The 15,891-nt window shown below is 44.2% G+C and overlaps 1 protein-coding gene across 2 annotated transcripts; it reads left to right on the top strand.

The window, feature by feature from the left end:
- Nucleotides 1-6,820: 6,820 nt before the first annotated feature.
- dnajc22 (DnaJ (Hsp40) homolog, subfamily C, member 22) lies at nucleotides 6,821-15,776 on the top strand. Of its 2 annotated transcripts, XM_078534565.1 has the most exons (4): nucleotides 6,821-6,886; nucleotides 8,118-9,154; nucleotides 10,335-10,537; nucleotides 10,641-15,776. In XM_078534565.1, exons 2-3 carry the CDS (start codon nucleotides 8,312-8,314, stop codon nucleotides 10,512-10,514), a joined length of 1,023 nt encoding a protein of 340 aa, XP_078390691.1. In that variant the 5' UTR covers nucleotides 6,821-6,886; nucleotides 8,118-8,311; the 3' UTR covers nucleotides 10,515-10,537; nucleotides 10,641-15,776. The 2 variants fall into 2 exon arrangements, with proteins under 2 accessions (XP_078390691.1, XP_078390690.1); XM_078534564.1 differs by having other exon boundaries at nucleotides 10,335-15,776.
- Nucleotides 15,777-15,891: the final 115 nt, after the last annotated feature.

The raw sequence follows: 15,891 nt of genomic DNA on the forward strand, positions 1-15,891 counted from the left end.
GGCTTCTCATGTCGTATTGTCCCAAACCCGCCATATTAATTATGCATTATTGGGAAACACGCCATTTTGATGGCGGGCGGGCTCTAATTCGTCCGCCACGCCATCACCTCGCCACTTCATCACACCAGGCGCCATATTTAAAGTGCAGCCGGGCGCACACCTCTCAGTGCTTCCAGCCCAGGACTGCTGCACGGAAGACATGGCCCTGAAAGGCAAAAAGACTGCAGCCCTCAGGTTTAATTACATGTCCTCGAACACCTTTTGGATGCTGTGGAAGCCCGTCATGATGTCCTTTACTCCTGCTCTGGCCGCAGGATGGGCAGCAACATTACCAATCAGGCTTGGTGGCAGCGATGGTCAGCGCCAGCACCCTGTAAAAGAGGACAGCCACCCAGTGCCGCAAGAGGATGAATGATCTCCTCTGTTCTACCAGGGTAAGTCACTCTTTTCATCACTCTCAATTCACACACTCACAAATCCATCATGCATCCACAGGGCCCTCACTCACTGCCAATTCAAGGGACATTCACTCTCTCCCACACACCTTCGTTGTCCTCATCCCATCCATGGGACCACTCACCACCCACACAGGCCAGGCATACTTATCATTTGGCCTGGCAGGCGTCTTGCTTATCTCTCCATCTCTATTCATGGAGGACAGGCTGGCACTCAAGACAGAGAGGTCGCAGGCCGGTGGGGGAATGCCTGAAATTAAGGTCCTCACGGACTTTGAAAACAGAGTCATCCAGCTGGCCGGCGAGGATCTGGACCGTTCCTGTGCTGACGGTGAGTTCAGTGGTGCTCTACCAAGTGAGGAGCCAGCAGTATAACACCCATCAGACAACCATGCTGTCTGATGTGTCCTGTTTCATAGGCCACTGCCATACACTAATTATCTCTCCTTGCTTCTGCAGGCACATCTGGGAAAAAGCTGGTGGAGTCCACAACCCAGGGCCTCCAATCAAGCCCCGAAGAAACCTCCAAAGAGGAATCTGAAGGCGCCCTCACAGCGCTCACCCACACCCACCACCAGTGCAGAGACACACGCCTCGGTGGGACCTAGCTTTGGAGTAGCCTCAGGATCACAATCTGGTAAGCGCACTGCACTTTCTGATCCACAGCAGGCGGCGGTAGGAGCTTCCCAGGTCCCAGCACTCGGAGGACTGCTGGAGGATAGACATTTGCTGAGTCCGAGTCAAATGAGGAGCCTCTGGACTCGGTCATGTCTCAGTTGCTGGACCTGCAAAGGCAAGTTCAGGAACATCAGGAAGGGATGTCCACTGCATTCCTCAGATTGCAAGGCACGATGGAGAAGTCCGTCCACAAGTTGCTCCATCTACATCTACAAAGTGATGAAGCAGGTTCACCCCGACACCGGCATCTCCTCCAAGGCCATGAGTATCATGAATTCGTTCGTGAGCGATATTTTTGAGCGCATAACGGGTAAGGCTTCCCACCTGGCCCATTACAACAAGCGCAGCACCATCAGCTCCTGGGAGATCCAGACCACTATGCGCCTGCTGATGCCCGGGGAACTGGCCAAGCACGCCATGTCGGAAGGGACAAAAGTGGTGACCAAGTATACCAGCTCCAAGTAAAACTCCACAATGGACTGTAAAAACATTCAGGCTGAGCTGATTATGCCAGCATGCCAAGGCACCGAGGTCAATACTGGTAAGATGGCGGCTGCCGTGGAGACCTTGGTCCAGAATGTCGCTCCTGCACAGCTGCGTGGGCTGAACTCCATCGTTGATGCTTGAAAATCCAAAACAAAAACAGAAACAGAAATACCTGGAAAAACTCAGCAGGTCTGGCAGCATCGGCGGAGGAGAGCACAGTTGACGTTTCGAGTCCTCATGACCCTTCAACAGTGCTCTCGTCCGCCGATGCTGCCAGACCTGCTGAGTTTTTCCAGGTATTTCTGTTTCTGTTTTTGTTTTGGATTTTCAGCATCCGCAGTTTTTTGTTTTTATCTCTTGAAGATCTATGGAGTGTCCTCACTGCATGTCGTCATCATCCTCCTGCCTTACAGCGACTATTAGGGCCTCCATTGCATCTCCATGACAGGAGCATCATCACAGAGGGTATGTGCGAGGGCCTCATCGTCGCCATTGCTGCTTTTGAGGACCTCATCATCATCGACATCCTCCTCGTCGGAGGAGACCTCCAACTCCTCCATCTCCTCCTCAGCCAGCTACTCTCCCCGTTGCGGCACCAGGTTGTAAAGGGTGCAGCAGGCGACGATGATGTGTGAGACCTTCTGCGGACTGTATTGCAGGGCTCCACCAGACCAGTCCAGGCACCGGAACCTCATTTTCAGCATCCCGATGGTTTGCTCCACCAAGTTGCGGGTCGCGGCATGAGCCTCATTATACCTTCGCTCTGCTGCAGTCTGAGGCCGCCACACGGGTGTCATCGGCCATGTCTTCTGCCCTTGTCCCCGAGGAGCCATCCCTGCAGTCTCTGTGGACCCTGGAAGATGTCAGGGGTCTTTGACCGATTGAGAATGTAGGAGTCATGGACGCTCCTTGGAAACTGTGTGCAGAACTGCAGGATGCGTTTGTGGTGGTCACACACCAGCTGCACATTCAGCGAATGGGCCCTTGCGGTTGATGTAGTTGACCGTTTGTTGCGATGAAAATCTAAGCACCACATGAGTGCAGTCAATCGCACCCTGCACTTGTGGGAAACCCAAGATCTGGGCAAATCCAATCGCTTTTGCATCCTGGCTCTCCTGGTCCCAGGCGAAATGCACAAAGTTGTGTGCCCTTGCGAAGATGGCATCTGTGACCTCATGGATGCATTTGTGGTTGGAGGCTTGTGAGATCCCACAGAGGTCACCTGTGGAGCCCCGAAAGGAGCCACTGGCATAAAAATCGAGCGCTGCTGTCACTTTCATGGCCACTGGCAGAGGGTGCTCTCCATGTCCCCATGGCGCCAAATCCTGCAGTAGCTGGCAGATGTGGCCAACCAGTTCCCTAGACATGTGCAGTCTTCAGCAGCTCTGGTTCTCAGTCATCTGCAGGAATGAATGGTGGCGTCTATAGACCCTGGGTCTAGCTAGGCGCCAACCAGCAATGGCTCACTGCAGCTCTTCTGTGGCGTGTGCGGGATCCCCAGCAACGCTTCTTCCTGAGAGTGCTGCTCCTCCCTCTGCGTAGCCAGGCACCTCCGTCACTCTCTTCTCCGTTGTCTTTGCTCTCTGTACGGCACAAGGCATACAGCTAGATCAACAGGCTCCATGCTCCTGATGTACTCCTCCTGCAGGATGAAAGAGAGAGACGCGTGGGTTAGCTTGGGTGTTCTAAGAACCTCTCTTGGTTAAGTCTGAAGGCCCCTTAATGCATCCCAGCGAGTGCTGGAAACCAATTGGATGGCCAAAACCCAACCCAACCCAACTCCGCCCCACTCCACCTGACCGATTGGCGGCAACTTTGCCCATTGGACTGCATGCTGTGCTCTCAGCTCAGGCGCAGGCACTCTCCTAACCCGCACTGCAAGGCTGCACTGTTAGCTTGAACCATGGGGGAGACTGGTCCAAACCGGGATGATGACATCGCAAGGGGCTGTGAGCACCTCCACCAGTGACTGTTCCATGGCCAGCTTTAGCAAGTAGATTGTACAACGTGCCCAGTCGTCCAACTGTTCTGCAGTTCACTAAAACACTCATTAGTTTGTAGTCTTTGCCCGAGGGGTGAAAAGCCTTGGAGCACTTGGTGGCACTTTCATGCCTCTGCATTGCTTGAGTGGGCAGATAAGGTAGAGACCCGACTCCATGCATGTCAATGTGGCTGCATCTAAACTGTCCAAGCTGCAGAGAAATGGTCACTTTAAACAAGGTTTCCCTAATGCATGGCTGCTTCCCTCCCACCCACCCCGCACATGCTTGTGCACTACCTTCAATCGCAGGGCAGCCCTTGTGAGCCCCCACCCCAACTCACCTCAACCGCAGAGCAGCCCTTGCCCCCCACCCCCAATGCACCTCAACCTTGAAGTCCAACAGGCGACCCTCACGAGTGCTTTGCAGCGTTACTGCTCCTCCGAGGTCCCCTGAAAGTGCAGCCCGCCAAGTGCACGCCTTATATATGCTGTTGTGAAACATGTCAGTGTGATGTGCAGATGATCCAGGGGGTGGGGGGGATGATTCTGCCGGGCAGGCCTTATAGTGATATACAGATGTGTTACAATGAGGTTGCTGACATCTGATGGTGGGAAACGCGGCCTGCCATTGAAGGGCTGAGCAGACGATCACAAAATGGTTTCGCAACGTTGTGAAACTGATTTCTGGCGTTCTCGCCATATTGTCTGCTCACACCGCCAAGCACACCCGACGCCAGTGGGCATGGAAAATTCCACCCTATAATTTACTGCTCATCTTCTAACATTGAATGAGCATGCCAATTTTATTTATTATTTAAATAGATTATTTTTGTTCTTGTACTAACAAAATTTGCACTCAAAATGGAATTTAGAAACATAGAAACTAGGAGGAGTAGGCCATTCGGCCCTTCAAGCCTGCTCCGCCATTCATTATGATCATGGCTGATCATCCAACTCAATAGCCTGCTCCCGCTTTCTCCCCATACCTTTGATCCCTTTCGCCCCAAGAACTATATCTAACTCCTTCTTGAAAGCATACAATGTTTTGGTCTCAGCTGCTTTCTGTGGTAACGAATTCCACAGGCTCACCACTCTCTGGGTGAAGAAATTTCTCCTCATCTCAGTCCTAAATGGTCTACCCCATATCCTCAGACTGTGACCCCTGGTTCTGGACTCCCCCACCATCGGGAACATCCTTCCTGCATCTACCCTGTCTCGTCCTGTTAGAATTTAATAGGCTTCTATGAGATCCCCCCTCATTCTTCTGAACTCCAACGAATATAATCCTAATCGACTCAATCTCTCCTCATATGTCAGTCCCGCCATCCCAGGAATCAGTTGGGTAAACCTTCACTGCACTCCCTCTATAGCAAGTACATTCTTCCTCAGATATGGAGACCAAAACTGCACACAATATTCCAGTTGTGGTCTCACTTAGGCCCTGTACAATTGCAACAAGACATCCCTGTTCCTGTACTCGAATCCTCTGGCTATGAAGGCCAACATACCATTTGCCTTCTTTACCGCCTGCTGCACCTGCATGCTTATCTTCAGCAACTGGTGTACAAGGACACCCAGGTCTCATTGCACATTCCCCTCTCTCAATTTAAAGCCATTCAGATAATAATCTGCCTTCCTGTTTTTGCTACCAAAATGAATAACCTCACATTTATCCACATTATACTGTATCTGCCATACATTTGCCTACTCACTCAGCTTGTCCAAATCACACTGAAGCATCTCTGCATCCTCCTCACAGCTCACCCACCCACCCAGCTTTGTGTCATCTGCAAATTTGGAGATATTACATTTAATTCCCTCATCTAAATCATTAATATATATTGTGAATAACTGGGGTCCCAGCACCGATCCCTGCAGTACCCCACTAGTCCCTGCCTGCCATTCAGAAAAAGACCCGTTTACTCCGACTCTTTGTTTCCTGTCTGCCAACCAGTTTTCTATCCATCTCAATACACTACCCCCAATCCAATGCGCTTTAATTTTACACACCAATCTCTTATGTGGGACTTTGTCGAAAACCTTCTGAAAGTCCAAATAAACCACATCCACCGGCTCCCCATCATCAACTCTACTAGTTACATCCTCAAAAAATTCCAGTAGATTTGTCAAGCATGATTTCCCTTTCATAAATCCATGCTGACCCTGTCCGATTCTGCCACTGTTCTCCACCTGCTCAGCTATGAAATCTTTTATAATGGTCTCTAGAATTTTCCCCACTACCGACGTCAGGCTGACTGGTCTATAATTCCCTGTTTTCTCTCTGCCTCCCTTTTTAAATAGTGGGGTTACATTAGCTACCCTCCAATCTGTAGGAACTGTTCCAGAGTCTATAGAATCTCAGAAGATGACCACCAATGCATCCACTATTTCTAGGGCCACTTCCTTAAGTACTCTGGGATGTAGATTATCAGGCCCCAGGGATTTATCGGTCTTCAATCCCATCAATATGTAACAGTGAATTATAACTTTTCCTAGACAGTATATTTATATAGGGAAACCATTTACTTTATTTTCCTTGCACAACAATAGTCTGAATCAAATTGAGACTTGTCAAGATGACTAAATAATGCGATGGCAGACTGTCTATTAAAGAGATCCTAAAATATGTACGTTAAATGGTGATGTAAAATCTGTGCGAAATACCTACAGAGCTCCAGGGTAAACATGACTGTGCGCCAAGTGGTAGGAGTCGGACAGAGTTTCCCAGTCACGTCAGACACTGAAAAGATAACAGATTCCCAGCCGTACTCTTATCACCATGATCCCAAAGAGGAGAATGAACATAAACAACAGAAATTGGAAACAGCAGCAAAGACTCCATAATTCTACTAACACCATTTCCCTACTAATCCTGATTTCTTTCAGTTCCTCCCTCTCACTAAACCCTGTGTTCCCCAACATTTCTGGTATGTTATTTGTGTCCTCCTTTGTGAAGACAGAACCAAAGTATGTATTTTTAAACTGAAACTTAAACCAAAGGTTATATCTGAATTGACTTGATTTTCCAATTTGGTTTGAAAGTCACACTAATTCAGATTATCATTGAGATGTGCTATGTTCATTCATCTGTATAGTGCCTTTAGTTTTAGTACCTTGTGAGTTAATATTCTACACCGTCAGTGAATTCAAGTCAGCTGTTGTGAAATGCTACTTTGGAGCTTATTGTAATTTTGCGCAATAATGAACTGCCCTGAGTCAACACAGAGTTTGTCCTCAGAGGGCAAAAGTCCTCTGGATTAAATCAGAGACTACACTTCATTGTATGGTAAGCTTGGGCTAAAATACCTCTTTATTTCAAAGTTGTCTGTTTCTCTTCCTTACTACATTGGTTTCTTGAGACTTTCCTTAAGTTTGTTACCTTTATGCAAATGAAACAAGACAAAGTTTATGCTTGAAAAGGGTAAATTTATCCTCTTAAAATGTGAGCTAATCATTTTCATAACCTCTCAAGTCAAATCTGCCTGGAAATCTACCGTTTAAAGCCAGTATGCTGCTAAGTAGGAATTCAGATTGCATTGAGCTAGCACAGTTTTGTTAGTGTTGAGGTAGGTTCCCTTTTTCGACAAGCACTGTTATTGTATTTTGAAAACTAGAGAAATCTCTAAGCAGCAGTAATGCAATGGAATCTTGTTTTGTGTAATATGTTGCAGCAAAGTGAAAACTTACTTATAGAATCGACTTTTCAGAGGGGACAGTTGCATCATTACTCCAACTGGTGCGTGTCTACATTGCGGTCAGGAGCATGGTGGAAATGTACCTACACATTTTATGGTTGTTATATGCTCACCATGCTGCTTATGAGGTGATCTGTGAACCTGCAATCTGCCTAATGAGGGGTCAAACTCACACTTGGCAGCTTACTAATAACTAACAAATGATTAATTGCTTGAGGTGGGTAAAGTAAATAGGGTGTCTTTGGAGTCAAAGTTCAGAAACAAGACAACCCTCTATGGCAGACTCAATAATCTGATACCTAGCCAAGATGGTCTACAGTGCTCTATAGAGAACAACTAATGATTAACCAGCCAACCTGGCTCAATAATAGAACTTGGAGTTTATCCATCACTATGGGCAGGGATTCTTCCCACTTAGCTTCAGATAGCCCTGCAGGCAAACACCTTGATAGATAAGCAGTCCTAGCTGAAAAAGCAGTGGGAATTTTAACAAGCACTGGTAACCTGTGTGATTTTAACTAATCGAATTCCAGCAGTATCTGCGAAACAATTGGGTCCCCTAAAACATGAGAGTAGAAGAGAGTATATGCTTCATCCTGAGCATATAACAATTCTATGTGGATTTCTCAGTAGTTTGGTCTGAAAACTCAGACATAGCAATGGGTTCCACAGGTGTCTGGTCAAAAATAATGTTTGGTAACAAGTTGTGTATTTTGGGACATTGTCAATTAAAGAATTTCCTTACATCAGGAATGCACATATGTAGATCTACCGTAAGTTCAGTGGTAAATTCTTATTTTTATTCACTCTGTCTTTCTGCAGATCATATAAAATGAAAATCTAGGCTAAAGACATGCTCAAAACATGAACCCAAACAATAATAATGGACTGATCCATCAAATCATCTGCTGAATTTTTAACTTATTAAATAGAGACTGCAATAGAAACTCCCTGATTCATAGTAATCAGCTAGTTTCAATAGCAGTACTTGGTGGTATCTCATTTCGACCTTGAAGATGGCGAAGAGTCTGCTGATCACTTATGCCCTTTGGTCATTTGGTGGACTTTTTGGTCTCCATCACATCTACCTTGGCAGAGACAGTCATGCCTTACTATGGATGGTGACATTTGGTGGATTTGGAGTCGGGTGGATGAGGGAATTTTGGCGACTGCCAAAGTACGTGCAAAATGCAAACATGCACCACAATAAGATCCAAAGAAAAAGAGATCTACAACCATCAATAAGCATTGTTCGTATTTTTGGCCAAATTGCAGTTGGGGTTTATTTTGGCATTGTTGCTCTTATAAGCCTATCATCATTAAATAGTTTCTACATCATGGCATTGCCACTTGCAATTACACTGGGTGTTCACCTTGTAGCCAATGTGGGTGAGGAAACCTCCAATATAAAGACAACAATGATGGCTTCATTCATTACATCTCCCGTTTTCTATGGAAGACCCATTGCAACTATACCCATCAGTATTGTTGCCAGTATTACTTCAATGCAACACCGTCACTACAAGACTCCAGATCACACAAAAGACAACCTGAGTGTGCGACTCTACAGACTAGGTCTCGCTTGGCTGGCTTTCACAATGCCAATCTCTTACTGTGTGTTCCACAATACCACAGTTACAGTTACATACGTCACGGACACCATCAGCATTATTCTAGACTCAGTTCGAATATTCCCAATACTCAGTGGTCTTATTGAGTCTGCATTCCTCCTTCCATACCACACGTGGAAGCTGTTTACTGGTGGGATTGGACTAAGCTATGGATACAGTCAGGAGTGGGAAAAGCTATTTGCATCTATCTCCGCCATAAAGACGGAAAGAAAAAGATTAGCATATGAGGTAATTACAAACAGATAATTCTATTTAATCCAGATTTCAGTATCCTCCTCCACTTCTCTATCTGCTCTTTGTTTCCCCCAACATTCTCACTGTCTTCATACCAAAGCCTAGAAATTTGAGCACACCTGAATGGATAAGCCTGAGGTGCACATGATACTTGGCCTTCAGCCTCATTACTATGGAGCTGGGGATCAGGCTCCTGCAATGCCAGAAACTGCCATCAGGTAAATAATTTAAGGGGACCTCAAGGTGTTGGCGGGGGTGGGGGGTGGGGGTGGGGGGAATAGTGATCAGATCAGGTGGAGAGTGGTAATTGGACAGAGTGGGTAGTGAGCAGAAGCTGGGATTCAGAAAAGGCACAAGCCCTTTTTGGGGGACTGGGTAGCAGCGATGATCTGGGGGGGGATCTATGGAAGCAGTGGCTGGCAGTGCCCGTGTGGTTCGAATGTGGGGTCGAGAGGAGTCCTCCTGCTCCTCGTGCAGGTAAGTATATTTCAAACATTTAACTTGTTGGTTGAGGCCTACAGTGGTCTTTTTAAAAACCACCTGCATATTTTCCTCTGCAATAAACAGTCCATTAAAAAAGATGAATTCTCACAAATTGCAGTTTCAAAGATATACATTCCTTTGATTTAGTAGCCAACTGTTAATTACAGGCCAGTCATTCTTCCATTGTTATTCTTTTTAAAAAAAGGAATTTCAACTACCCTCTCCTGGAGGTGTCCCTAGATAAAAAATCTGGCATCTTCTTGTTGAAGTTAAGAAAAGGCATGAAGTATGTGTGATGCCATTTTCCTAATCCTGGATAGATCAGATCCTGCTGGAAAAACTCAGCAGGTCTGACAGCATCTGTGGAGAGAAAAAAACAAAGTTAACGTTTCGAGTCCGTATGACCCTTCATCAGCTCTGAAGAAGGGTCATACGGACTCGAAACGTTAACTTTGTCTTTCTCTCTCCACAAATGCTGTCAGATCTGCTGAGCTTTTCCAGCATTTTCTGTTTTGGTTTCAGATTTCCAGCATCCGCGGTATTTTGCTTTTATCTTAGATCAGATCCTACCTGGTTTTGTAGGGGACAAAAGGTAATTGTAAGTAATGCAATGGCACAGCTTAGACTGCATACAGGCCTTGCTGAGTTACATATTTGTAAATGAATATTCGTAATTTTTTTAAAATTTCAGGTGTTGGGATTACATGAGGAAGCGACCTTGGAAGAGATCAACAAAAGCTATAGAGAGCTGGTGAAACGCTGGCATCCTGACCACAACAGACACAATTTAGATGAAGCAGAACGTCAATTCCTTGAGATCCAGGCAGCATATGAAGTACTTTCAAAAAACAAGCGAGGAGGGACACATTAAAGCTGCAGCACCATTCACAAAGTGTCAGTGCAAATTGGTTTTACAAATTATATTTGTTTCCAATCCAGTATAAGTTTGCTAAAATTGTGCACCTTAAATTTTCTATCATTGGTCATTATTCTTTAGGTTCCCTGGAGTGCTTACGCTTCATGTGTATTACAGCCCCCTACGGAGGTTGCATTCAGTTTAAATCAAGATCGTCAGATCAATGTGATCATCTAAGGTTCTTACTTACGGTTTCCCAGATTTAGCTCATTCACCAGGCACTATCTCCTGAACAGGAGATTCACCTCACCAATTAACACCAGGATGACGGGAACTTCTGCTTTGGAGCCTGGGCCAACTCTGAAGATAAGCAGTAGGTGGGAGCCTTTATACTGAACAAAGGAAATAATCCATTTTTAAATTTGAAGTTTTAAGATGGCTTCCTTTTTTATTAAGGTGAAATGAAAATTTTAATTGAACGTTGACTTTTTCAGGTTTTCTGTTAATGCAACAACAATGACTTGCATTTACAGAGTGCCTTACTGTGTCAGCTATGGTTCAGTGGGTAGCACTTTTGCATCTGAGTCAGAAGGTTGTGGATTTAAGCCAACACCAGAGACCTGAGCACAAAGGTCTAGGCTGACACCCTCAGTGCAGTACTGAGGGAGTGCTGCACTGTTGGAGGTGCCAACATCTCTCAGATGAGACATTAAACCAAGGTCCCCTCTGCATTCTCTGGTGGTTGTAAACGATTCCATGGCACTATTTTGAAGAAGAGCTGGAGAGCTATCCCTGGTATCCTGATCAATATTTATCGTTCATTCAACATCACTAAAACAGATTTTCTGGTCATTATGCATTGCTGCATGCAGAAGCTTGCAGTTCGCAAATTAGTTGCTGCATTTCCTAAATTATAACAGTGAACACACTTCAAAAAGTACTTCATTGACTGTTAAGTTCTTTGGAACTTCATGAGGTTGTGAAAGGCGCTCTATGAACAAAAGTCTTTCTTTAATGTAGCAAAATGTCCCCAGGTGCTTGAGACACACATGGAAAAACGGCTATTTCAATCACACAATAGTTGGCAAATATTTCAGTGTTAAAGCCTTTGCTAACAGACAACAAAGAAGCAAAATAATTATCTGTCTTTTTTGACATTTGTCCAGACATTGACATCAAGCAAACCTGAGTGACATTTCCCTTCTGACAATTCAAAATGCTGGATGTTGAAATTTTCTCAAATTATTAGCAAATTAACCACCCCCAACTTTATTAATACCTTCCCAACCTCAGTATCTGCTCCAAAGTCCTTAAACGTATTGTCACCTCCCAAATCCGTGTCCATGTTCCTCGCAACTCCATGTTTGAACATCTCCAATCAGGTATTAGGGTAAACTATCGCTCCTCATCCTTCTTGACCTGTCTGCAATCTTTGACACAGCTGACCACACCATTTTCCTCCAATGCCTCTCCTCTGTCATCCAGCTGAGTGGGACTGTCCTCAAGCTTACCTATCCAGTCATAATCAGAGAATGTCTTGCAATGGGTTCTCTTATCACTCCATACTGTTACCTCTGGAGTTCCCCCAAGGATCTATCCTGGATCCCTTCCTATCTCATCCACATGCTGCCTCTCAATGACAGCTTCTGAAAACACATAGGTTCCAAACGTACATCAATAACACCCAGCTTGACCTCACCATCAGCTCTCTCAAACTCTCTACTGCTGTCCTACATCCAGTCCTGAGTGAGAAAAATTTCCTCAATTAAACACTATAAAGACCAGAGTTATTGTCTTCAGTTCTCGCCACAAACTCTGTTCTAATTTCCAAAAGACGGTGTCAACTACCCATGGGAAAACAGTGCTATCATGCTTTTTATTATGATATAGCAACTGGAATATTGTACAAGTAAATCACATATATAGAAAAATATAAAAATCTGATCACAAATGGATAGAAATCTGATGTCCTCACTGACATGGGATCCCTTCACTGACCCTAGTTTAAAATCTTACATTACTACACTAAAAGGTGGTGCTGCCTTGAGATTAGTTTTGACAATGGATTGACTAGGGCTACTGTGCTGATCAGTGGAACAGATTTTTTCAGAACACAGTATGGTTGAATCAAGGTTCTGTATTTCGATGTCATGCTTGGATAAGGTGAAAAGGAAGTGGTTTTATATTTTAGAATTCTTTATTTACATCAGTCTGGAATTAACTGTATTGTTTTGTAACTTCTATTTTGCTTAGTCTGCTTGTCAGCTGTGCCAAATTAATCTTGTAAGAAAATACAGTTTAAACCTGTTAATTATTATATAATTCCAAACAATCGGGTCATTTCCTCTTTCCATCTGTATATATTATCCTGTTTACATCAGAACTGAGTTTGCTGAATGTCAAACATTTTTCTAGGCTAGAATTATTCAGCTAATGACAATGTGAATGAAAAATATGGTCCAAAGTATCTGAGCAATATGTGCAAGTGAGCACCAAACCCAGGCAAGGCAGCATTTACGTAACAGTTTTAACATTAACTATACACTACTGTATATAATTCTTAAAAAATGTTGGCTTGGACATTTTGTCATCAGTACGAATCATTCCACCAACAGTACGAGTATCTGATTGTGTAAAGTACCAATACTTTTTGTTGATCATGTTGCAAACTGCAAATGCACAGTGCATGCCTATATTAATTGCCCTCCAAATCATAAATGTGTTTCCACTAGAAATGAGCAATCACATTTGCACTCCACTTTCAGAGAAAGCACTGGCTTGTTACTGCATGTCTTCTGCACTTTCAAAAATATTTACCATAGATCATTTACAAAGCCCAGGTGCCATCTGCTGGTAAGCAACAGATACATGTAAGCAAAAGTTCTTTAGTGGTGGAGACTGCACTTGCCAACACAAACTCCTCTGCAAGATATCTTAATATATAAGGAATTCAACTGGGCTCCTCCCTTTCCCTTCAATGGCTCAACAATTTTATCCACTGGGTTGTTGAGTCATAAGGTCCCAGATTTGATCTCTGGCCTATCCTATGTTAGCTGATACAAAAACAGAATTACCTGGAAAAACTCAGCAAGTCTGGCAGCATCGGTAGAGAAGAAATCAGTTAAGGTTTCGAGTCCTCATGACCCTTCGGCAGAATGAGGACTCGAAACGTTAACTGATTTCTTCTCCACCGATGCTGCCAGACCTGCTGAGTTTTTCCAGGTAATTCTGTTTTTGTTTTGGATTTCCAGCATCCGCAGTAGCTTTTAGCTTTTTGTTTTTATCTCTATGTTAGCTGATGTCTACCAAAGCAGCAGCATTAGGGGTACCGCAACTAGCCTCAGGGTTCATGGGTTAAGTAGGAGGAAAAAAATCAGCCTGAGTTTCCCGTGCACGAGGAAAGGATCAGGCATGGCTATGGTGCCCTCTATAATCAAATATTTTGCTGACACTGACCATCAAGGCTCAATGACACAATCACAAACTGGCATTTATATAGTGTCTTTAATTGTAGTAAAACGTCCCAAAGTGCTTCACAGGAGAGTCATCAAACAAAATTTGACACTGAACCACATAGATCAGATGACCAAAAGCTTGGTCAAACAGAGAGGTTTTAATGAGTGTCTTAAAGGAGGAAAGAGATTTAAGGAAGCAGAGAGGTTTAGGGAGGAAATTCCAGAGCTTAGAGCCTCGACAGCTGAACGCACAGCCGTCAATGGTGGAGTGATTAAAATAAGAGATATGCAAGAGGCCGAAATTGGAGGAGCCCAGAGATCTGAGTTGCGGGGCTTGAGGAACTTACAGAGATAAGAAGGGGAAAAGCCATGAAGGGATGTGGAAACAAGGATGAGAATTTTAAAATCATGGTGTTGCTTAAGCAGTAGCCAATGTAGATCAGTGAGCACAGAGGTGATGGGCTAATGGAACTTGGTGTGAACTAGGATGCAGGATTTTGAATGAACTTGAGTATATGGAAGGTGGAAAATGGGAGGCTGGCCAGGAGTGCACTGGACTAGTCGAGTCAAGGGATAGCAAAGGCATGGATGAGGGTTTCAGATTTAGATGAGCTGAGGCAGGGGCAGAGTTGGGTGATCTTACAGAGGTGAAAGTCGTCTTAATGCTGGCGTGGAAGCTCACCTCAGGGTCAAATATGACACTAAGGTTGCAAACATTCTGGTTCAGCCTCACACATGAACGTTGTCTGTCAATGTCTTATTAATTACACTGTTAAGGTTTAATGTCAATTACATTGTTAAACAGGTGCTGGGTATTGGAACACCTATAAATGGGGATAGCCGGGACACTGGGGGGTGAGTAGTGTTGACAGTGAACTAAGTCAATAAACTCTCTCCAGCAAAGAAAGGCACTGTGTCTTAGTTTTGACTTCACCAACCAGTGTGGATCCTATTAATAATGTCCACTTGGGTGAGGTACTGGAGGATGATCTGCATCTGTGGAGCTGTACCCAAGGAAGAAGTCAATATCTTCAAAGCCGGAAAAAATTGGGAAAAATCGACATTGGAAATTAGAAAAAAAACTTTTTAGACAAAATAACCTTTTTTAAAAATTCTTTCATGGGATGTGAGTGTCACTGGCAAGGGCAGAATTTGTTGCCCATCCCAAATTGCCCTTGGTGGTGGTGAGCCACCTTCTTGAATCTAACTTGCCAGTGATTGCTTTTACCATTTCAGCACAAATTTTAAGGAACTTAAAGGTGGCTTATATATCTTGATATTATACATTTATATATGCAGAACATATAATGAGCAGTGGAATGCTTGCTTTATTTTACTCATGATCTTGTCCTTCCTAAATTGACAGATGGACATTCTGCCTCTAGAGTTGCTTTAGTAATAGAGGAAGCTCCTATCAGCAGTGTGGTCTAGCACTGTGGATGCCTGATGATCTCATTTATGGAATTAATTTGGTATTCCATAGTTTGTTATTACAATTGAGATGGTGGTAACCAACCTCAGTCCTGTAGCTTTCTGCCATCGTCAATCTGAGCCAGTTGTTAAGAGGTACCCGCTAAAAGTCTTGAAACAGTTCTTACTATGTTTTAATTGATTTTAGTCCATTAGTGCTCGACGTAAATGGCTACAGCTGGTTTCACTCTACATTTACACAAGATTACAATCTATTTGGATCAGGATGTTTGGGTTACGCACCAAAGAAAACAGCAGGATATTTATCCTACTGTTCATACTTGTACCACGGCTGTATTGTTCAATTTGTGAGATAACACACGAGATACAATATTTTCCACCTATTGACTATGTCTGAAAATGCTTTATCGCAGTTTATTTGAGTATCAACTGCTATTCTTAAAACAAACACAAAATGGAAAATATCACATGCCACTGAAGCTTGTGCAGTTCAGAATCCACCATTA

Source organism: Cetorhinus maximus, chromosome X (assembly GCF_964194155.1).
Source record: "Cetorhinus maximus chromosome X, sCetMax3.hap1.1, whole genome shotgun sequence".
NCBI lineage: Eukaryota > Metazoa > Chordata > Chondrichthyes > Lamniformes > Cetorhinidae > Cetorhinus > Cetorhinus maximus.